The 23908-nt window shown below is 47.2% G+C and overlaps 1 protein-coding gene across 1 annotated transcript; it reads left to right on the forward strand.

Moving 5' to 3' along the window:
• The first annotated feature begins 3614 nt into the window (after nt 1-3614).
• On the forward strand, nt 3615-17916 carry LOC142582130 (disintegrin and metalloproteinase domain-containing protein 10-like). The gene is made up of 7 exons (XM_075691526.1): nt 3615-3767; nt 5828-6120; nt 9987-10151; nt 12697-12870; nt 13243-13501; nt 17181-17353; nt 17893-17916. The coding sequence occupies exons 1-7, from the start codon at nt 3704-3706 to the stop codon at nt 17914-17916; spliced, it is 1152 nt and encodes a 383-aa protein (XP_075547641.1). The 5' UTR covers nt 3615-3703.
• Nucleotides 17917-23908: the final 5992 nt, after the last annotated feature.

The raw sequence follows: 23908 nt of genomic DNA on the forward strand, positions 1-23908 counted from the left end.
ACTCCCGTCGCGCATACATGCAATAGATTACATAAGGTTCGGTGACAGACCGCGGAAGGAACCATCGATAACATTCCAGAAACTTCCGATACATGCAGGCGTGTGTTGCGCTGTGCGATAACATTTGTTAGGCGGTGAAACGTGATCGCTCGATAAAGATAAACAAGTGCACGTGTCAGTATAATTTATTTGCGATAAACAACGCAGCTCGCGCCCGCTAGAAGCGCTGGTTATTATTTCTACAGTGAATAAATTTGGAGAAACAGGAGAGCAGGTTCCCGTCTTTCCTTACCAATCAGGGCTTCACCAAAAGCGTTTCTAGCACGTTCTTAATGCGAATTAGGGAATGTTATGCTCAAGCAATAGGAGCGGGCGGACCGCGCTTTTATCTTAAACAGAATTATACGGTGCAAAAACGAGACACGGCCTCCTCTATCTGTGTCTCATATTTGTGGAATTATTCTTTCATGTACGAATAAGGCCAAACTGTTGTTTATACGTGTCAACTTCCATTTTCATCATTTTACTAAAACCATAGCGTTAGCTCAGGGCTCTAGTTGAGCGTCGTGGTTCTCCCTGAAAATACCAGAATGGTGCCTGGTCTTGTTATTGTCGAGTTTTACATGGTTCTTCCAGCTCTTTCGATTGTGCAGGACCTGCAGCTGAACGGAATGTGTGCCGCACGAGCAGGAACACGCAGTTGAATGAGGGCCAATCGCCTGATGATGAGAACAGCACGGTTGATCAGTTGATCAGTGAAGACCAATTGACTGCTGAAGTTGAAGAGCACAAGAGAAGCCGGAACCAAATCCTCAAACCTTTTCGTTCAAATTTGGGATTGGATGGTGGTCTATGATTGTCCAGCTGCCCACTCTCATGAACCGCTCTTACTTATGAAATGCATTGTTAGTACGGCTCCTGTGGTTTTGTTAAACAAGAAATGAAGCACTGCGGTGAAAGTAAAAAACGAAAACTCACAAGCATGAAGGGTCGAGTTGTTGTTCGTGTGTTCTAAATGGCACAACCCATACTGGGCGATCGACCAGAAATACCGTGGTAGGGGGTTCAAGAAAATAAACTAACCATGAGGAAAATATTTTCAAAGAACGTTATGAACGAGAAAATATATAAATTAAGAGTAAATGATTCAGATATAAAAGGAATAATGGTTGTTGAAGGAACATGGCAATATAAAAAGAAGAAAACTTGACGTGTGACTCAGAAGAAACCAGAGAAGAAGAAGAAGAAGAACAAGGTCATGAATGTGGAAAGCACAAGTAAGAGAACGCGAGAAATCTGCAAGAAGACGAGCGCTGTGCCGACCAGCGTGGTCCTTATTCTCTTTCTCAGCGGTGGAGGGTACGCCGGTAAGTTTCCGCAGCCGGAGCAGCTGACTCATTGTGAAAGTGCAGCTGGCCGTTTCACTGCGGCACAGATGAATGAGGTGGGTAATGAGGAAGCAGCTCGGGAGCTACGATGGACGCCGCATTGGAGGGTCTTGGAGTAGTTTTGACCAACCGCACCTTACCTTTCGCCACTCCGCGACTTTCACCCGACACTCGGTACCCGACTGTTGTATTATTTCCGGGGTATAGAAGTAAACCGAGTATCACAATAAAAACGTTAATATACCTTTTTGTGGCATTCAAGAGTGCATCGTAAGAACAGCTATCTGGTGAATCAACGAGGTAGTCAAAACGTGGCCACTGCAATAAAGAAAATTGGGAAGCCGTAGAAAATCTAGTCCGTCATTTCGAACAACCAAAAGAACACTGTTTTGAAAAGGTGCACTAGTGAATAGCCACATCATCGCACGCAGAGGAACTTGGCCCTTTCATCCGGAACTACGAGTTGCTATCATATGAAACCCAGCAACCCAGCAACGACAGCGTCCGAAGGTTCAAGCGTGCTGCAGACGAGTGGTCCGGCGCTGCGCGTGTTCGTTTCAAGGCCCTTGGAAGGTGAGATATCCTCGAGAGAAAGAAGCCAAGCATTAAACTTTCTTGAAGTGATCCGGCTAGTAATTATGAGGGGCGTAAAACAATATGGCAGTAAATAAAGAAAAGCGCAATGACCCCAGCGACATATTTTACCCACCTATCTTGTTTTTATCATTACATTAAGCGTTAGAATGCGCCACAAGCTTTTATGATACTCTTAATATAAATCGCAAGAGATATCAGTTCACACCTTGACCTCAGGCTTTATTGTCAGGCGCGTTCGGGTTAAATTCCTCTGCTTCAAGGGCTCAAAGATAGCAAAATGTGACGCAACCTTAAGTCACTATGTAGACAAGAAACACCCGCCGTGGTTTCTCAGTGGCTATGGTGTTAGGCTGCTGAGCACGAGGTCGCGGGATCGAATCCCGGCCACGGCGGCCGCATTTGGATGGGGGCGAAATGCGAAAGCACCCGTGGTACATAGATTTAGGTGCGCGCTAAAGAACCCCAGGTGGTCGAAATTTCCGTAGTCGCCCACTACTGCGTGCCTCATAATAAGAAAGTGGTTTTGGCACATAAAACCCCGTAATTTAAATTTTTTTTGTAGACAAGAAACAACATTATTTATTACTTTCAGACAAGTGTTTGCTTGGAGCTGAATAAACACAAGAAAGATACCATATATTGCCCGGCTTCAGTGTAATATGTTCAAATTCTTGATTCCAACAAAGGAACTCGTATCATCAGTTAATAGAGTCGTAGCCATCCTTCTGAGGATGGAGGCGTGAATCACAAGACATCGCCTTGAATGAAACATGTTATCTAATATTTGTCAGCGCACTGTAGAAGTGGGTGTCAAACTATTTGTTGGTCCGTTATAAACGAAGTATTTTATTACGCACAAATGAGGGAATACAGAAGGAAAACAGGCACTGAACATCTGGCGTCATAGAATACATGGCGGAAAGTACGCGAAAATTACCTGTGCATTATTTTAGGCGACGGTGTAGGATGCGCTTCTCCGTACGCAGACTTATTCGCTAATATCACGAAGCTACAACTTTATTGGTACAACCTTGGTTAGCGTGTATGACAGCATCAATTAATTTTCGCACATATAAGACAGTGAAAGCAAGTGTTGAAAAACTGGACGTATAACAGACATGTACTGTTTCTTATGACAGGAGGCACACACAACTCATACAAACGATTCGAGAGAAAATAAATGCTTGTGGATGTGTTTTGCAGATTTCCGATCAAATTTCGTTACGTTAGGCCAAGCAGGGAAGAAATAAGATCTTGCTGGGGAAGGTTGGGTGAAACATACATCAATAAATGTAGGTCATGATCAGCAATGCCATTACATGTATTCGAGGGTCCCTTTTGAACAATTATACGCACGGTGCGTGTAACTGCGAAACACGTCCGTGGGTACAAGTCGCCGACCATCAAGGTTGATTTTATCTCATAGCATACATGCGTAGTTCAAGGCAATCTTCTCTGCCCACCGAATATTGCACATATTCACTTTGACTTGGACGTAATAAACATCACCGAATGCCACTACCATTTATAATGTTCATTTCACCGGCATAATTGGTACACTAATAATTATAAAAGCAGTTATGAACGTAACCCCGAAGTTGTATACAACACCGTGGTAACACGCCAAGTTTTATATCCATGCCCTTTCGACATTTATTTCCAGAGAGTTTCGCCTCCTACTGCACCCGGATCTGTCCTCGTTTTCCGACGACTTTGTCATGACCACGGCGAGAGGCGCCGTGGACGTCGACCTTTCGCACATCGTCTCCGGTCATGTGGAAGGTGGGTCCGAACTTCGTGCGGATCTTACGGGAGATGGGGTTGGGAGACGTAGAGCAGCAGAGCAAACAGATTTTAATTGCTCCGAACTCAAAATAAAACTCACTCAAACTAAAACACAATGAAGAAATACTAACACTTATGCTATACCTAGTTAATTAACGCTAAACATGTCCTTATTGCCGGCTGCGTTATTCCTTGGCGCTTGCTACGCGAAAGTCAGGCCGCCCTAGTCTACGGCTGTGACGCTACCAGAAAGGACCGTTCTTACTGACTTTTGTCGTCGCACGTATCTTACGAGTCCGAAGCGTGTCGGATCTTCATCATAGTCGGTGTTCTGGCCGATTCCGTAAACGTTGCTGCCTTGGTGTTGACCAGTCAACTCGTCCGTCTCTGATGCCGGTATCCCGAACTCCGTCGGTGACGGGTCACTCCAGCCTCACCGGTTAGGCCTGGCTCCGGGTTCCTCCGTTACTTCTTCGAGTGCCGGCGAGACGCTCCGGGGATTATCGTACGTGTTGGTCTGCCTCTGAAGGGGGATCCTTCCTGGAGTGGCTGGCACTGCCGTGAGCGGCTGCAGCAGATCCAAGGAGCCTCGCTCGAACGTCGCCGAGGTCGATGGCCACACCCTGGACCGCCAACGTCACGGACTTGACCAACCCTCCATGGCTACCATGGCCAGTGCGATGCTGACGCTACAACCTTCTTGGCCCAGAGCCACGTCGATAATCCCAGCTTGGCGCCGCTTCGCCCTCGATCACAGCTCGGGTCACGCGCCTCGAGGGCTCGTGCCGTTGGGACCGATATATGAAGATCGTGCTCCTCTTCCTTTCTGCGCCGCATGACTCTTACATATGACAAACGCCCTGTTTATTTGTTCCTGAACTAGTTGCGTCGTCGTAAGTTGGGGCGCGGGGTTCGATTACAGAGCGTGCAAGGGAAGTGCAGAAAAACACTTAAAGAGCAGAAATCAAAGAAGCATTTCAATGTAACCCAAGTTAAAGCGGAAACAACAAGGATTCATACCGTACGACAAACTATTTTAAGTTAAAACACCGATCAATAATATAGGCTATAAAGAAACGCAGAGGGAAGCAAGAACAGCGCATGTTATGACATGGCAACGTGTGTTCGGGTATAGACTGCTAGGAAATGTTTTTAGTGCGCGATGCTTTCGACCGCTTAGCCGTGTATGCAGAGGATTTTTCGGTGATCGTTATAATGCGTGCGCCACATAAAAAATCCGCTTTAGTGGAAGCAGCCAGGGAACGTATACCAAATCATGACAGCTTGTGACTTTACACAGATATTTACACTCCTGTCAGGTGTAAAAAATTGCTTTGGATAGTTTAAGTCTACAAGCATGCAGCCGTGATCACCTTCTATCAACGCATTTGGACCGGTGCCAAAGTTCAAGGGAAAGCCCTCAATAACTGGGACGTCTCCAGCTGGTCGCCTCACCACCATCATTGAATGTCTTTCTGAGTAATGAAAGCTTATGTCTTCATCATGGGGATAGAGTGACCCAGAAGCTATTCCTATAAGCTCACGCACTTAATTTTTTTTGCATAGATATTGCTCGCAAGGTCGATTGATTGGGCTTAATGTGGGGAAGCTCCTCTTGGCAACGATGTATGCCATTGCCGGAATAATTTGTTTACCTTTAAGTAATGATCGTACGCATCGACAGCCCAGCAAGTGATCACCGGGTCGAAGATGACGACGTTCCGCCTGTGCCAGCTATCCGCCATTAATGTTGCTCGTGTGCCTGCATATATATCGTAAATAGCCCTGAATACTTTTTCTTCACCTCCGACCTCCGTCACACTTTGGTGGAGGTGCTGGATAGTGATATCTGCAACTTCAGCCCGCCTCCGTCACAATAAGTTTCTACGACAAACCACAGCGAATGTTTCCATTCTCAACTAATTGTGCACATGTCTGTTATCGCTATTTTCTTTATCTTTCTTTCTATGTATTTGATTGGTTGGCAGTCGCTTTGGTCTATCTAAACTGTCTGCCTCCATACAGCTTGATGCTGTCTGTGCTCTACTTCGCTGTAGGCGATCCGGGCAGTAGAGTTCTTGGTTCTGTCGTCGACGGCGTATTCCATGGACGCATCAGCATAGGAAACGGGAGCGTCTTCTACGCCGAGCCGGCATGGATGTACCCACTGCTTCAGAACAAGGGACACACCGTGTTCTACTCTGCCATAGACGTGCGCTGGCCGTCACAGCTCGTACCGCATGGTGGATGTGGCCTTGACAAGCTGCAAGCGTATCCGCACAAGCAGAACGCCACACTGGGAGCTCGCAGCTGTTCCCCGCACTTCGAGCAACCTCCGCGGAAGACACTGGTACGAGCCCTCTTCTTGGGCGAGGCGAACTGCTGGGGTCGCTGTAGTCACACTACTAAAAATTTTCACATTAAAACATATATTTAGTTCATTCTGCGGTACTGGTCGTATACACGAGTAAATTTATGCGCTCACCCGCCGTGGTTGCTCAGTGGCTATGGTGTTAGGCTGCTGAGCCCGAGGTCGCGGGATCGAATCCCGGCCATAGCTGCCGCATTTCGATGGGGGCGAAATGCGAAAACACCCGTGTACTTAGATTTAGGTGCACGTTAAAGAACCCCAGGTGGTCGAAATTTCCGGAGTCCTCCACTACGGCGTGCCTCATAATCAGAAAGTGGTTTTGCCACGTAAAACTCCATAACCTAATTAATGTGTGCGCTCGGCTTTCCCTCCTATTACTTAACCTTACAGCTTTTCTTTGCGCAACTGTCATGAATGGGAATATCAGAGCACAAGGACATTGCATGGCTATTGAAGACATTTTTTAAATATAGCCGAGGTGTAATTATGGAGAAACGAGCATTATACGGCCAATACTTGAAATCTTGTGAGATAAGGTTATTGCCTGCTCTCGATCAAAATTTGTTTGGTCCTTGTGAAAAATAAATTTTCCTTTCGTTTGTGCTTGTAATAAAAGACACTAGTATACCAAAACGTAATAATAGTGCTTATCTTTTGAAGAAAATTGTTACTTTGAAGAAACAGATGTTTTCCACTATTTCAATGTGCCAGATGCAAATGAGAACTGGTTCCTAATTCGTGATAAACTAACTCTGCTGAAAGATAAACACGTGCATAAGGTCACCACTACCACATCTACAGAAAGCACATGGTTCTCGAGACATGTGAAACGATGCATAAAGAAAAAGAAACGGTTGTACGCAAAAGCTAAACTGACAGCATCTGAACACGATTGGAACAACTACCGCACACATGAGCAACTGTGCAAAAGTGAAATTGAATCAGCGAAGGGCAAGTTTTATAACAGTGACCTTTCACACATGTTAAAAAACAATCCTAAAAAAATTTCGCGGGTTGTTAATCCAAATTACAGTTCAAACTCCTCAGTATCCATAAATAAAGAAGGTAATCTTCTTACTTCCCTTGAAGTAGCAGAGGAATTTAACCAATTTTTCTGCTCAGTATTCACTCATGAGGGCCCCTTACCTACTGACCTACAATTCCCAACGCTGTACCAAACTATGCCTGACATAACTGTCACGCCAGAAGGCGTATATTCTGCCATAGACCGTCTCCCTATTAACTCGGCTCCCGGCCCCGATGGAATATGTCCTAAATTGCTAAAAATAGCAAAGCCTGTAATATGCCCAATCTTAGCCGCAATTTTTCAGCAATCTATAGATACGGGCTGTGTCCCAAACGACTGGAAAATTGCGCGTGTCATGCCCGTTTTCAAATCTGGTGATGCCTCTAACCCGTCAAATTACAGAACAATTTCGCTAACCAACATCAGCTGCAAATTACTAGAACACATAATCTCATCGGCCATCATGAGCTATCTGACGAAGCATAACTTCTTTTTTGCGAATCAGCACGGCTTCCTCCACGGTCGATCTTGCGAAACACAACTGTTCGAATTAATTACTGACCTTCATCGCGCTGTTCATGCTCACTCAAAAATAGACGCCGTATTTGTAGATTTCGCCAAAGCATTCGAGAAAGTTCCACACAAACGTCTAATAAAAAAACTTGACAATCTGAACAAAAATTCGAAGGTTATTTTTTGGATTAACAATTTTTTGGCCAATCGCTACCAATCAGTCTTTGTTAATGGTCATTCATCAACCCTCTCCCACGTTAAATCTGGAGTACCACAAGGGTCTGTACTTGGACCTATCTTATTCTTAGTTTATATTAATGACATAAGCAATAACCTGAGTTCTACGGTCAGATTGTTTGCAGATGATTGCGTGATATGCAGGCAAATAATTGAACCTTCTGATTCACTTCAGTTACAATCGGACTTAGACAAGATTAACAATTGGTGCACGCAATGGCAAATGGAAATTAATACCTCGAAAACAAAAGTCGTGACATTCACCACAAAAACTTACCCAGAACCTTGCCATTACATTCTAAACGGCATGACCGTAGAATCGGTACCGGTCATAAAATATTTAGGGATCCATTTAGCATCCGACCTTTCATGGAACATTCACATAGATACGGTCATTAACAAGGCTTCTAAAACACTCGGATTTCTCAGACGCAATCTGCGTTCAGCTAATGCAGACACTAAGTATTTAGCATACACCACATTAGTGCGCTCGCAGTTGGATTACGCCTCTTTGATTTGGAACCCATGGCAAGCATACTTAATAACAAAATTAGAGTCCCTTCAAAATAAAGCCGCTCGATTCATATCGAAGAACTACTCGCGTACGGCAAGCGTGACTGAAATAAAGAAAGCTCTCAAGTTACCTCTTCTTGAAAAACGTAGAACGCTTTCCATGCTGTCCTTTTTCCACAAATTATATCACAGCCACTCTTCCTTTGCTATATCCCGTCTCACGCCAGCGCATCGCATATTCCCACGCATTGACCACCAACTCAAAGTCGAACCCATCTTTGCTGGCAATAACCTCTTCTTTCATTCGCCGCTCGTCCTAGCCATCCGTCAATGGAACCTTCTGCCTAGCACCATTGCATCTGTCATTGATTACGAAGCGTTTGTAACCAGCCTGAAATGTCACCTTGAGCTGTAACCTTCATTCTTCCCCTCTCCTCACTTAATACATGTGTGTGTATATATAACGCTACTCTCTGTAACAATTGAATGTTTGTTGATGATTGTTGCTATGTATCTTTATATTTTGTTTTTCTCTTCAACATGCTGTTATTGGTCAGCGACTTCTGTACACATCGTAGTACTGCGTTGCTTCGTACTAACTGTTGTTTCCCCCCCTATGTAATGCCTGCTGGGCCTTTAGGGTATTTGAATAAATAAAATAAATAAATGCTGCTTATATGCACTTATCACTGTATACTTTATTTAACCTTGTTTAAAGAAACAAGTTTACATGAGTAAGAACAACCTTGACACCACCTATGGGCACACACACATAGGACGACTACACGGATGCAAGGACCGAAACCTAAAACGTGAGTCCGAATCAGCTGAGCGCTACTCGTTGCCCTCAGTAAGATTTGTTATAAGCCTCTAATATGCTGCCGTAGCCTCCAGTGAAAGACGATGGAGATGTCGGAATCCGTAGAACATAAAGAAATCTTCGTAATTGCCGTGCGAAGATAAGAAACGCCAGCCCTTGCCCGAGGCGGCCATTTTTCTTCCGTATTTTCTGTATCAGCTTGGATCTTCAAAATTTCCCATACCATATAGTCCATGCGCAACGCAAGTAATACATTGTCCCGAGTGCTACACATAACGCAGTGAAAAATAAAGCCTTCAACCTGGCACACAAATTAGAATGACATGGCGGTTGTTTGTCCACAGGTCCTAACGTACTTTTCAGGGAAACAGAAATGGTCTGCCCCAAAGTACCATGTACAGGCAGTCGCTGAAAGGCGGTTGCAGCAGATGTTGTCATTGGCAGTCGCGACTCTTATCAACAACGGCCTACGCCAAACGAAGCTCAGCAGTTGGCAAGTGAAGGACAGCCGAGTTGCCTTTGTGGCTTGTCGTTTACCGCGACAAATGTATTCACTGTACAGAGAACAGTGCGACTTGCGGTGCCCTGCCACTCGGGCATGTGATGACGATATCGGATCGTAAAGCAGGTTCTAGTGTTCCTCCTCGGACTAGAGAAAGCGCCATTTCACGTTTGAATGAATTTTAATGTGAAACTATGCTCACAATTAATGAATTACTCGGGGCATTTGCGCAGGCTTATCCATGGCGCCGCCCCTTTCAAGATGGCAGGAAGCGGCGCGTTCGGCGTTCGCCCGACTACGCCGATCCGCCGCCTGGCGGTAGGCGCAAGCCACAGTCGCGCTCTGGCCGTCGCACAAGTTCACGCAAGGACCCCACTCGGCGAGTGTGCCACATGCAGGTAAGGGCATGGTTATTAGCCGCGAGAATTAGAAGTGGCGCCCTCTCGTGAGTGACGTCATGGCCAGGACGCCGCTCGCTGCGGCTCGCCCGGCAGCCGCGCGCGCTCGTTCCCTTCGTGTATGCTTGGGGTACGGGTGGCTGGAGCCGTACTTGTTGAAGGGTTTGACGGCTTCTTTCTGCTGCCATGCCTGAGCCACGGTTTCTTCTTCAAAAGCGTTTGAGTCGAGAAAATTTGCGGCTTGGATATCGCAAGCTATGTAGCGTTGAAGGGGTCTACTGGTTTTACAATGCATATATGCGCGTGTCTGTCCATAAATTTTGCGTAAAAATAATTTCTGCAAATTCAACATACGAAGTTGTGTATGATGCTTCGCTAAACACTTAACATTCCCTTACTATTTAGCTATGAGAGACATTGCATTTTACATGGAAGAAAAATCTTGGTAATTGGCGTCAACATGTTAACTGTGTTAGAAAGGCTTTGCCCAGCGAAACTTTCATCATGATTCTTATAACTCTGGTGAGTTCTTCTAGTGAAATATGGCCATTTATTAATGCGTAAAAGAGAGAGGCACGCATTTCTTATGAAAAAGTTTGCTGTTATTTTCACCCCTCTCTGAAACAGGCCTCCCAAAAACGAATTGCTCATGCCTGCTAACACGACGGCGCGTCATGTAGAGCATTTACATAGTTGATTCATACCTACCATAGTAGCAATCACATGAGAGAAATGTTTCGTGGTTAAGATCGAGAGCCAATCAATTTCAAGCGATGAAATGTTTCATGGTGGCCCTCAATAGCCTTTATTGACAATATATGGCACACCCCTCACGCAACGGTAGCAACCGACTGTCGGTATGGCGAGGCACTCATTGCATGCGAAACCCATCAGTTCACTACAACTTCGAATTGAAACCATAGCGGCATTTTTTTTACAGCACCAATTGGAATGCCTAAAGTATTCTCGACTACCGCGCAGCTTAGATTTCCCAGAAAAGGAAAATTCAAGCTTTTTCTGCCTCACCATGCCTCGATGCAGCGTTGTTTAATTATAGAAACGGGGAACTATTCGCTTCATCAGTACATGAAAGAGAACCTAGCAAACCTTCATAAAGAAAACACCACAAGCCTTACATATATCACTTGTTTTTTGACCCTCCAACGGGGAATTATGATATCTTCACATTGTCTCATACTACTAATGATTGACGCTTCGACTTCTTTCCGGCTGCAGCCATACGGTTCAAAAGGCGTATTTCACAAAAAAATTGGTGCCGAGCAGCCCGTGTCACTTCGCCAAACACATTCGTCATGTACATTCCTCGAGCAACAAGCACCAGTAAATTTCTCAAGTGAGTTGAACGTGTAGCATGGAAAAGGGAATATATATTGATACATCTCTTTTTGTATTCTGCAAGTAGCTGTGAGTCTTCATTAGCTTTACTTCAAATTACCGCCACTTAAAATAAACACGCGAAGAACCGCCTAACTTGGAGAAGCAGTTAAGGATGCAAGTGGTGCTTGTAGAATCTAAACTGCAGTGTTAAGTCCTCGTATTACTGCCGAGCGCTTCTTTGAAGAAATGCAAAAATTCGATATTATACCATGAACCACTCGTCATGAGCAAACCTGTTTTAGCGGATTAAAATCAAGGGAAGTGTTGTAGAGGTCATATATAGCCAGCGTTTGTGACGTACTTGTCGCACCGCGGCAGGTATGGTACCATAACGGGATTATTATATGCTATGTATTTGCAGTTGTCGTATCCGCGCATCAAAAACCCGCAATGGGCTAGTAGGCGCTCCTTCGGCTGGCACTGCAGAGTTGCCTTTGAGAGCACATTGTCGTCTAAGAAATAAGCTCTTTGAAAAAATTTTCGACACTGAAGACGTCGTAAAAACATATTTGAGATTACCGCCGTACGTATACAAGCAGAGAGAACGAGGGCGAACAAACCACAACACCGCAGAAAGCGCCCGGACACGGCCCGAACTGTAGCAGACGACAGGCGCGAATCCTTGCCCTGATGTCACGCGAGCGGCGCTCGCAGCGCCCCTGCAGTTCGTTCTTGGGGCTAATAGTGAACTGGCATGGTCACTGTGATCCAAAGGTTGGTTGACAGCGACCATCCCCCTGCGCGTTTAGGCTGCCAAATCACACTTGTCGTCGAGAGTTGTAAAACGCAGAGCGTAGGAACATTTATCGTAAATATTTTTGCTTGCTTCTATTGTAAAGGCCATTTGACAGACCGCTTTAGGTATAACACGGCGAGCGTCGGAGAATAAAATGTTTTCGCTACTTCATTTTTCAAAATTTCGCCTGGGCACTTTCTGTAGTTCGACTGGCCTTTCTTGTGGACCAATTTATTGCAGAGGCCGCAGTTAACAATACGCGCTGCAGCGGGCGAGCAACCGAAGCACGAAGCATTTGTTGCAAGGCTGACTCATCACTTAAAATGAAATGTGATTTTTTTTTTCTGAGAAAATGAAGGGAGGCCGGTTTGCAGTGCGTACACCATACGTTCGGTTCTCTTCGTCTCGTAGATCGTCGTGGACCACATGCTATACGACTTCTTCGCCAAAGATGCGGACGACAAGGTGGCCCACGAGCGCATCACTTCTATGGTTGGCACGCACATGGCGTCCACGAACATCATCTACTCCACCACCGACTTCCAAGGCGTCGTCGGCATGCGATTTGTGATACAAGACCTCAGGGTGAGCCCGCCTTCCGTCATCACCATAGGAAAGAGAAACGCGCAGTGTCAGATTCTCGCTTGTAAAGCACTTTGTAGACTGGAGTGCGTGGTTATCAAGAAAACAAGCCGGTCAATCGTGGTAGCAAGCCTACTTTTAGTGAGCAAGGTTGACGAATGAGAAACAGGTGTGAAAAAAGAAAGTATTGGTATTCAGGCTTCAAGCGCCACATTGTAGCGTATAGGGTTCTTTGTCAATACGCACGTTATTCTAATCAGAGGCCCAAGTTATTCCTGTTCTTTAATTATATATTGCTTGTTGGTAAATGGCCTTTTATTTCAGCCACACAGTGTGCGGCGCCACGAATGATGGGACAGTGCCTCCATTGCGCAGGTCAACGACACCAGCGCCTGCGAAGGTGGGGAAGCGGCGAACAACCCGTTCTGCCGCAATGATTTGGACGCCAACCTTATGCTCCAGCTGTTCGCTTTGGAGGAGCGCAACGACTTTTGCCTTTCGTACGCCTGGACCAACCGCGACTTGGGCGAAGGAACTCTGGGACTGGCATATCTGGCCTACGCTAGTGGTAACCACCGCATGGCCCCTCCCACACGTGCAGCCACGCATGTGCTAAAGCACGCGCGCATAAGATGTGTACTGTTGTGTGGCTGAAGGCACTGGCGGTAACCATGCGAATAATATTCGTTATACGTTGAAGCATCATAGTAGATGAACCTCTCAGAACTTATCAGAACTTATACCCTACGTACAAACGAGGAATAAGGCGAGCAGAACGCCTTCAAAACGTAAGCACACTGTGTATGTAGAGTTCGACTTCAATGGCGATAGCTGTGGCTAAAGCCCCTCCATACACGTTTCCGCCGACCAGATTAAGTACCGCCAACCTGCCCTCCTCCTCCACGCTCCTCTCCCACTCCCTTAGCTTCCGGCGGCAAGCGGAACTTACGTAGCTGCAGATTCCTGTTGCGAGTGGAAGTGACGCTTTGTTTTTTAGCGTTGTTTACTTTCGCGTCGCTGGAAAGGCTTTAATTGCATGAGCTGCGGTTGAAACTGTGAATGCGATTCCATCCAAGAACCACCGGCTACTGTAACCAGCGATCTGCTCGTGTTCGCTGCTTCGCGTCAACCTGCGATGGGTTGTGGCACGAGCGACAACGTACAGTGGAATGTAGTGCCTGGGCGCTTGGAGACCACTGCCGTTTTTCGTGCATTTGGAAAACAGCGACCGCGAACTACTACTTCAGCGGAATACACAGCTTGTCCCCTTTGCATTCTTCTTATGGTGACTGCCACAGCTCTGCTAAGCACGCGCGGGCGTCTCACCATCGTCCAACGGCAGTCAACGCGGAAATTCCCGCAGCGCAACTCCAGGAAGCGGAAACGCCGGAACCGGAAATTTCTAAACCGGAAATGCCGGAACCGGAAATACCGGAACCGGATTTGGTGTGAGGGAAAAAGGCGGCGCACAACAAAAGTTGTCGCTACTTAAGAAAGCGGCGGTGGCGCGTGGATGTAGGGGTTTTAGCTGTGGCCAGCGAGACGGCGGCACTGCAGCTTGGAAAAACAGGCTGCTGACAGAGCACAACAGGAAAAGGCTTGGTGTCTAGGGCTAGAACAGAACGGTTTTATTCAACGTGAGAGGGATCGTCATATTACGTGGCAGTTGCGGTATTTATCAGAAACGCTGGACATAGAAATGTTATCCAGAAATGCCGTCTGTCTGCTCGCTGTCACTTGAGAGAAAACTATACCTCGGGCCCGACTCTAATGCCGCCTTATTGAAATACGTTTAAAACGCGGAAACCCTTTTTTCGCTATAACCGCTAGGCCGATTTTAATTAAATTTGTTGCAGTTGAGAGAAAAAGTTACGTTATAGTGACTGTTGGAAGCGAATTTCGATTTAGGACCTGAATATTTTAAAATAAATTTTCAAAAATTGGCAATTTGAAGAATATATATAAGCAAGAAGTTTAGCGATTTGCAGCTTTACACCAAGAACAGATTGTAACGCCCACTGACGCCGCTACGCGTGGACGCTAAAGGTCGGCGCTCAGGGTCGGCAGTGCAAGAAAGATGAGGAGGACAAAGTCGGGGCGGCGCGCGCTTACAGTCCGTTCCGAGAGAGCCTGCGACGCTGGTCCGCTGCCAGCCCTCGGTACCCGACAAGAGGTCGCAGTTCTGCAAACAGCATCCGTTAGACCATCTAAAGCGGACAAATGTGAAAATTCTAGCATATCAATTTACACCTTACCTGAATTTGTTGCATTGCTTACAGGTGTTCCGCAAAAGTCCTAGTCACATATTAGTGGTTCTTTTTTAGAATATATAAAAAAACAAATTTGTCCGCTTTATGTACTAGTAAATGCAATTTACAGAACTGCGACGTCAATTTTCATTGCGGATTGACAGAGGCATATACTTGATAGTTCTGTTTTCTGAAAATTTGCAATTCTCAGCAATGTTCTATGAAAAAATTTACAGCCTAAAGGAAAATTATGCGGATCCCGTGCTGTGTGAGTTAATGTAAGTGGAGCTTTCTGTGGTGTTTCCTTTGACCAACGATAATTAGCGGTTGTTGACTGCAAATGTTTAATTTCTTCAGCGTTTAATGCAACACGAAAGTAGAGAGTTGGTGGTAAATGTGGCCGTGCGTACACCACTGCTGTTTCTCAGCGTCGTACGCAGAACACACAGGGAAACGTGTTTCCTTGAGGCGTTGTTGTGTGTCATTGTTTGTAACCTATGAGAGGGCTGAGCATTGTCATTGCCCCTCACGGCACATTGCATCGCGGCAGAAATGTTGGCAGAATTATGGGGCTGTGCGTGCCAAAACCCCAATCGCATTATGAGTCACGCCGTAGTGACGGACTACTGATTAATTTTCATACACTGGTGTTCCTTAACATGCACCGAAATCTAAGTGAACCACCGTTCTTGTATTTTGCTCCCATTGAAATTCGGTGGCCGCGGTTGGAACATTTGCTGCGGTGGGCACAGAAGTGTTGATTTGACGCGCTACCGCTTCCGTAGTGTCGCCTAAACCCTACACTGATTTATTAAGGCCTAGCGCGTGCGCGCCCGGCTTCAATTGTCCGCTTGACAAATTTTCATGGTGTTTATTTTTGAGAAATAGAAGACACGGACAGTACCGCAACTTCAGTTCGCCCTCTATCGCTATATCGTGTCGTGTCTATAGTAGTAGCATTTTCTTGTCTAATCACTTCACCTTTTCCCTCTCACGGCCTCTCCCCCTCCTTTTATTTTGTGGGAACTGCGAGCGAATAGCGGCAAGACTATTCGACATTCGTTCCCCGACTGCGCTGGTTCAGCTTATTTTGTGCCTCTTCTCCCTGCTCCCTCTCTACCATTTTATCAACCTCTCCGCAGGACTTGTACGTTAGTAGAAGGGTAAGCGCTGCAGTCTCTGCAAAGCTTTTGCGGGAATCACGGATAATTATAGCTGTCAAGAACTTAATGTGACGACGTCCAGGGAGCTCCAGAGGGCAGTGTGCACACGCGATGGAAAGGTCCAAACGAATTTCTCGCGACGCATTTCGTCTCTGCCACGCTCCTCCCATGTATATGCATGCTCTGAACCACCCCCGGACGCGGCGTGCAAAACAGGAGCAGCAGCAGTGGAAAGGTTGAAGGAAGGCGCAAAAAAAGGTTCGCTTCAAAATTCGCTACCAACAGTCACTAGATTTTAACTTTTTCCTTTTAAATGCAGCAAACATCATCAAATTTGGTGCAGCGGTTGGCGAGAAAAATGATTTCTCCTTTCCCACGTATTTATATAGGAGCCCCCTAGCTACAGCTTCCTCTTGTTTCTTTCACGGGATTATGAGAGAAGTGCGCCACTATGCTTGCGCTGTTCATTCATACGTGGAAAATAAACTGCGAAGACTTCTCTAAGCACCAGCTCGTTGGGTAGTTCATCCTGAATTCTCCTGAACAGTGTTGCAGGTCTTACGCAGTGAGCGTGCCCTGAGACGACATTAGCTTCCAGTCAAGGATGGCTACTGCCTCCCTGGCTGGACGCGGGCAGCCGCCGCACGGTGTATGTCCGATCCTATTTGGAGACTTGAAGGCTTTACGACAATTAAAAAGGCGGTCATTCCTTTTATCCCTACGTAGAACAAAAACGAGGTAAGCGGACTGCTCGGGTGAGGTGACATCGTTATATATATTTTTTTGTGCCCTACAACATGTCCACATGCTCAGGACAAAGCAAACAGTTCTTGCGATCACTCTCAGTAACACGCAAAGGACGTGCGCCTCTGTTTATGGTATGCGCGCTGCTCATGTGCAGACAAGCTCGGAGGTGCGTGCGAGAAATTCCGGTCAGTGAACACTCGAGAGGGCATCCGGCGCATGGCGCTGAACACGGGCGTCATAACGTTGTACCTGCACGGCGGACCGGTTGCCCTGGCTGTCAGTGAAGTCACAGTGGCCCACGAGATTGGCCACAGCTTCGGCGCCTTGGTAAGTTATTCAATAATTGCTTAAAATTTTACATTGCATTGGAGAACAAGCTTTACTTCTTCATTGTAGCAAATAAAATAAATTTAGACTTGATGGCAAACGGCTCTTTTTGGACGCAAATGCTGGTTGTTGTTGCTTGGAGTAGCGTTTAGGCCAGGAATCCACCCGTCCCGCAGGGGTGTCTGCGTCAGCAGGCGTTTGGTGTGTTGCGACACCACGGTACCCGAGCACACGAGGGTTGGGCCCTCCCGCGTGTAGCCGTGCGCGGCTTAGCCGTGTCTGGGGAAAGGGGTATCCTGGAGGTTGAGTCGATGCTGGGTGTTTGGACCTTTAAGGCGTCCCCCCCCCCCCCCCCCAACGGCGGAGGCAACACACCTCTTTGGCCTCTGCTTCACATAGATGGCACCCCCGGACTGACCCACCTAGGGGAAATCGCTAGTTGCCTTTTCCTGTCTCTGTCTCCCTTCAGCCTTCGTCTTTCTCTCACTTTTCATCTTTCCTGTCTTCTCCTAGCTTCCGCTTACTTCTGATTTTTCCAGGAAGCAAGGGTTAACCTTGTGTGAATAGCCAACCTAGGTTATCTAATATTTGGTTAAAGTGATAACGTACAGCTGGCGTTTGAAGGACCTGTTTTTACAGTCCCTTTAGCGTCCCCTTGTAGGGCTCCATGGTGGGTGGCTGGTGTTATTGCCGAAAATTACTTTCTTCTGTGGCAAGCTCCTTTCCTCCCCTCCCAGATCGCCCTCAGAAAAGAGGGTGCACCGAAGATGTATTTCAGTTCTTTGGACGTCAAAGACCCAACTTCCCACGAGTTCACGTCATTAACTCGGAAAAATGAGATAACCAAGTGCGCACAATCTCCCCATTTCTAGTTTCAAAGTCTTTAACTGATGTCCTTTGTCCAGGCTACAAGGCATCAACGATGGCAAGTGGTGACCTCCTCTTAGAACTGCATGACCAGAAAGAATATGAAAAATTGCCCAGTGTAGTGCCATTTGGGGATGTTCCCGTGTCAGTAACTCTGCACCGTACTCTGAACACCACCCGCGGCGTTGTCTCGGATGATGATTTGCTCCAGCTGACAGAGGCTGAGATCCTGAGGGCTTCAGTGAGCAGAATGTTGTCACTGTCAAGAGAATTAAGCTGAGGCGGGATGGTAAAGAAATTGCGACCAAACACCTAATACTCATATTCGGCTCAAGTATTCTGCCCGAGTCTGTAGAGGTCGGGTACATCAAGCTCCGTGTTAGACCATATGTGCCTAATCCCCTCAGATGTTTCAAACGCCAACGTTTTGGCCACAGCTAGCAGAGCTGCCGAGGCCGCCAAACATGTGCGAAATGCAGTGCCCATGAACACACGTCTGAAGCTTGCGAGAACTCTCTGCATTGTGTAAACAGTGATGGAGGGCAAGTCGCGTACTCGCGGTCGTGCCCGTCTTGGAAAAAAGGAAAAGAAATTGTCACGATCAAAGTGAAAGAAAATATATCGTTCAAGGAGGCATGTAGGCGGGTGTCATACCTGCCTAAGAGCAGCTTTTCCGAAGTGGTGCGTCAGGGGGCAGCGCCAAAACGGTCTCCGGCGGCTCTCCGACCCACACCCATTGTGGCGGTAGTGACGCCATCTACCCCTCCCCCCCCCCCCCCCCGGCGGCTGCAGCTAGCGCTGCTACGCCAACCCAGCAGGCGGAGCCGTCTACCTCCAGGCAGGTGGCCTCAAAGGTCTCGTCCAACGTGCCGAGGCCTTCATGTCAAACAAAGCGCTCGGAAGAGCGCATGTCCAGCGCCTCGCAAGAGGCGATGGGCACAACGACGAGCCAGACAGCGCCAGCAGCGCCTAAGGAGCGGCAAGCATCTTTCGACCGCTCCAAGAAAGACAAAACTGCCGTCACGGGGCTTCGAAAGTGCCCGTGAGTTAATCCTTATCTCTCAAACACACAGCACCCAACACATTTACCATAATGGAGACACAAATGCTGCAATGGAACGTTAGAGGTCTTCTTTATAACCTTGACGACATTAGAGAACTAATACACAAACACAATTCCAAGTTGCTGTGTGTTCAAGAGACGCATCTCAAACCTACCAACACAAATTTTCTTCGGAACTACACAATCTTCCGAAAAGACCGTGACGAGGCACATACCTCCGGCGGCGTAGCAATAGTAGCCGACAAGACGGTAGCTTGCCGACACGTCGCCCTTCAGACACCCCTTGAGGCAGTGTCAGTTCGGGCCATTTTGTTTAATAAGTTCGTCACTGTATGTACCATTTATATACCCCCGACCCATCATCTCGAAAAGACAGTCTTTTATAATCTCATTGACCAGCTCCCCGAGCCTTATATATTCGTGGGAGATTTTAACGCTCATAACACGATGTGGGGAGACTCACGATGCGACGCGAGAGGTCGACTCATTGGATGGATGGATGGATGCAAAACTTTAATAAGGTCCTGAGGTACGCGACTCAGCGCGCTGCGGGCCGCTCCCACGTTGGGACAGTCAGGCCTTGCCCGACCGCCGCATCGTGGGCCCTCTGGACAGCCCATAGTTGCGCCCCGGCATCGGGGCTCTTGATAGCGGAGAGCCACTTGTCCACATTGATTTGTTCCGTGCCTCGTAACGAGGGGCAACGCCAGAGCATATGGTCTAGGCTAGCGATGTCATTGCAGTGCCTGCAAGAACTAGTGGCATAGGTGTCGGGATAAATTTTGTGGAATAAAGCCGGGTTGGGATATGAACCTGTTTGCAATAATCTGAGGGTCAATGCCTGCGCTCTATTTAACTTCTTGTGGGGAAGGGGAAAGTCTCTCCTGCCGAGATAAAAGTGCTGCGCAATTTCGTTGTATGTGGTCGGTTGATCTCTATTCTCCACCACTGCGGGCCGGCGTTGGAGTTCTCCATGGTCGCGGAAAGCGAGACCTCGCGCCTTGGAGTGGGCCAGCTCGTTGAGGTTTCCGGGGCCTCCCATGATGGATCCCATGTGAGCGGGGAACCACGTGAGAGTGTGGGTGGCGATGCTTTTGCCTTCGAGGATGCGACAGGCTTCCTTACACACGGCGCCAACGCTGAAGGCGCGGATGGCTGCCCTGGAGTCGCTAAAGATATTGGCATGTCCGTCGTCCAGGAGGGCCAAGGCAATGGCCACTTGCTCGGCCGCATGCGACGACGTGCTTCGTACCGAAGCGGCGTTAACGGTCGAACCTCTGTGGTTGATTGAAACTACCGTGAAATTGTTGCTGTTTGCATACTGGGCCGCGTCAACGAAGCAGCTGCCGCCAGGGAGTTCGGTTGCGCGGCGTAGGAGCGCTACCGCTCTGGCCTTCCTTCTTTCCACGTTGCGCTGGGGATGCATATTGCGCGGGGCGGGCGATATGATGATGTTATCTCTCTGCTCTTTCGGAAGGCCCTGGTAGGCATCTTCGACAGTGGCCGGGGGGACGCCCATCTCAGTTAGGAGTCGTCTGCCCGCCCTGGTGCCCGAGAGCCTGAGAATCTGTGCCCTTTCTTGTGCTTCTGCAATCTCTTCCAGGGTATTATGAATACCCAACTGCAGGAGTCGGTCGGTGCGTGTGTAGTTGGGTAGTCCGAGCGCGCTCTTGATCCCCCTCCTTATCATGGCATTTAGCTTGTCTCGCTCGGCCCTCTTCCAGACGTGCATGGCCGCTACGTACGTAAAATGGCACAACAAGAAAGCGTGGACTAGCCTTAACAGATTCTCTTCGCTCAGGCCTCTCCTTCTGTTAGCTACCCGCCTGATTAGACCGATGACGCTGTCCGTCTTTTTTGCTAGTTTTTGAATGGTGATGTTATTCGAGCCCGCCCCTTCGAGTGTCATTCCCAAGATTCGAATGGACGCGACTTTGGGAATGGGATCTCCGCAATTGGTGTAGAGATTAATGTCAATTTCAGAGGGGGGTTTCCAGTTCTGTGGCTTTCGGCCCTTTCTACTTGGGCTGTAGAGTAGGAGCTCCGATCATTGAAAATTTCCTTTTAACCTCCGGTGCGTGCCTCTTTAATAAGAAAGAACCAACATATTATAGACCACATCATAACTCGTACTCATCAATAGACCTGGCGATCGGCTCCGCTTCCATCTTTCCCAATCTAGAATGGTATGTAATGAAAAACCCATTCGGAATGACCACTTCCCAGTAACGCTGAACTTTGTAAACAAACTTGATTTTCCTCCACACTTCCCTCGCTGGAAACTGGCCTCAGCTGACTGTAAACGTTTTAGGGAATCCGCCCACATATCACGGGATTTTATAGACAATTTTACTATAGATCATGCTGTTTCGTACTTCAACGGTTTTATCATTGACGCCGCTGAAAAGTTCATTCCTCAAACAAGAGGCACCTCATCCAAAAGACGGGTCCCCTGGTGGAATGATGATTGTAGAGAGTGTCGGAAGAGACAAAATAAAGCTTGGAGCCAACTACGGGAAAGTCCTACAGCCGAAAATCTAATAGAATTTAAACAGGTTAAATCACAGGGAAGAAGGACGCGACGACAGGCAAAGAGGACAAGCTGGCAGAGGTTTCTCTCAAGTATCAATTCATATACACAAGATGCTAAAGTATGGGATGGGCTGAAAAGGCTACATGGACAAGAAATTCATCCGTTGCCCCTAGTGAACGGTGAAGCGAACAGCTTGGAAGAGCAAGCTGGCGCCATTGGCGAACACTTCCAGCGCGTTTCTAGTTCTGGTAGTTATACCAAGGCATTCCTAAAACACAAACAAGTAGCAGAACGCAAGGCTATCGACCGCAAATGCAGACAGAACGAACCCTTTAACGCGCCTTTTAACATTGCCGAGTTGAGAGCCTCCCTGACTGCATGTCATAGCTCTGCACCTGGACCCAATAGGATCATGTACGACATGATTAAACATCTCCCCAGTGATACTCAAATTACCCTGCTAGATCTTTTTAACGCTATATAGGCTGTGGGGTACCTCCCTACCGCATGGAAAGAAGCCCTTATCATTCCTATTCTGAAAGACCCCACATGAGTAACAAGTTACCGCCCAAGTGCCCTCACAAGTTGTATATGCAAACTTTTTGAAAAAATGATAAACCGTCGACTTTTACACTTCCTTGAACTAAATAAATTTCTTTATCCATATCAGTGTGGGTTTAGAGTAGAACGATCTACAGCCGACCATCTAGTGCGCATCGAAGCAAACATTCGTGACGCCTTCGTGCATAAACTATCATTCTTATCCGTGTTTCTCGACATGGAAAAGGCGTACGATACAACTTGGCACTATGGAATCCTGCGTGACCTATCAACGTTGGGCATCCGCGGCACTACGTTGAACATTATAGGAAGCTACCTGCACAACCGTACATTCCGGGTGAAAATAGGTAATGCGCTGTCGCGTGCATTCATACAGGAAACTGGGGTACCCCAGGGAAGCGTACTGAGTTTCACGCTCTTTGTCGTTGAAATGAACACGCTTCGTAAAGTATTACCACCACCTATTTTTTATTCTGTCTACGTAGACGACATACAAGTAGGTTTCAAATCTTTTAACCTAACAGTCTGTGAGAGACACGTACAACAGTGCTTGAACAAAGTTTCCAAGTGGGCAGACGCAAACGGGTTCAAAGTTAACCCCAACAAAAGTTCTTGTGTTCTTTTCACCAGGAAGAAAGGGGCAGATCCCACTGTCGAAATATATGGGCAACAAATCCCTGTCAACAAGGAACACAAATTCTTAGGTGTCATACTTGACTCCAAGCTTACCTTCATTCCGCACATAAAATATCTTAAAGCAAAATGTCTTAAAACAATGAATCTACTTAAAATCCTATCCCACACAACATGGGGTAGCGACAGTAAGTGTTTACTGAATCTTTATAAGAGCCTAGTTCGATCACGACTGGACTATGGTGCCCTGGTTTATCACTCTGCCACCCCGAGCGCGCTAAAGATGTTGGACGCAGTCCACCACCTGGGTATCCGCCTGGCCACTGGCGCCTTTAGAACAAGCCCTGTCGAAAGTCTATACGTAGAGTCAGAGGAGGGGTCTCTCCATTTCCACAGAACATACATCAGCTTCACCTATTTTCTCAAAGTGCGCTCTAATAAGGAACATCCATGTTACACGACAGTTAACGACTTGGCGTGTGAAATACTTCTTCATAACAGACCCTCTATGAGACTTTCTTTGTCACTGCGTATAAGAGAGCTTAGTGAAGAAATGGATGTCCCCATACTGGAACATAGCCTAATACCTCCAACTAAGCTATTAAAGCCCTGGGAGTGGCAGGTGATAGAATGTGACGTATCCTTTGTAAAGGTCACAAAGCACGCTCCTTAGCTTGAAATTGCTATGCATTTCGGTGAGCTTCAGTCGAAGTACTCCTGCTCCAAATTCTACACAGACGCGTCAAAATCCCATGTTGGCGTATCCTACGCTGCTGTTTGTCCCTCTCTTTCTGAGACTGACCTGTTGAACACCCTAACAAGTATCTTCACTGCAGAAGCCTACACAGTACTGTCTGCAGTAAAACATATAAGGAAACTGAAACTTGACAGAGCAATC

This window comes from Dermacentor variabilis, chromosome 5 (assembly GCF_050947875.1).
Source record: "Dermacentor variabilis isolate Ectoservices chromosome 5, ASM5094787v1, whole genome shotgun sequence".
Lineage (NCBI taxonomy): Eukaryota > Metazoa > Arthropoda > Arachnida > Ixodida > Ixodidae > Dermacentor > Dermacentor variabilis.

Coding starts and splice junctions, on each gene's coding strand:
- LOC142582130 (XM_075691526.1), top strand. CDS start 3,704: ATGACCACGGCGAGAGGCGCCGTGGACGTCGACCTTTCGCACATCGTC. Junction 6,121..9,986: donor AACCTCCGCGGAAGACACTG/GTACGAGCCCTC, acceptor GCATTTGCGCAG/GCTTATCCATGGCGCCGCCC. Junction 12,871..13,242: donor TTGTGATACAAGACCTCAGG/GTGAGCCCGCCT, acceptor TCCATTGCGCAG/GTCAACGACACCAGCGCCTG.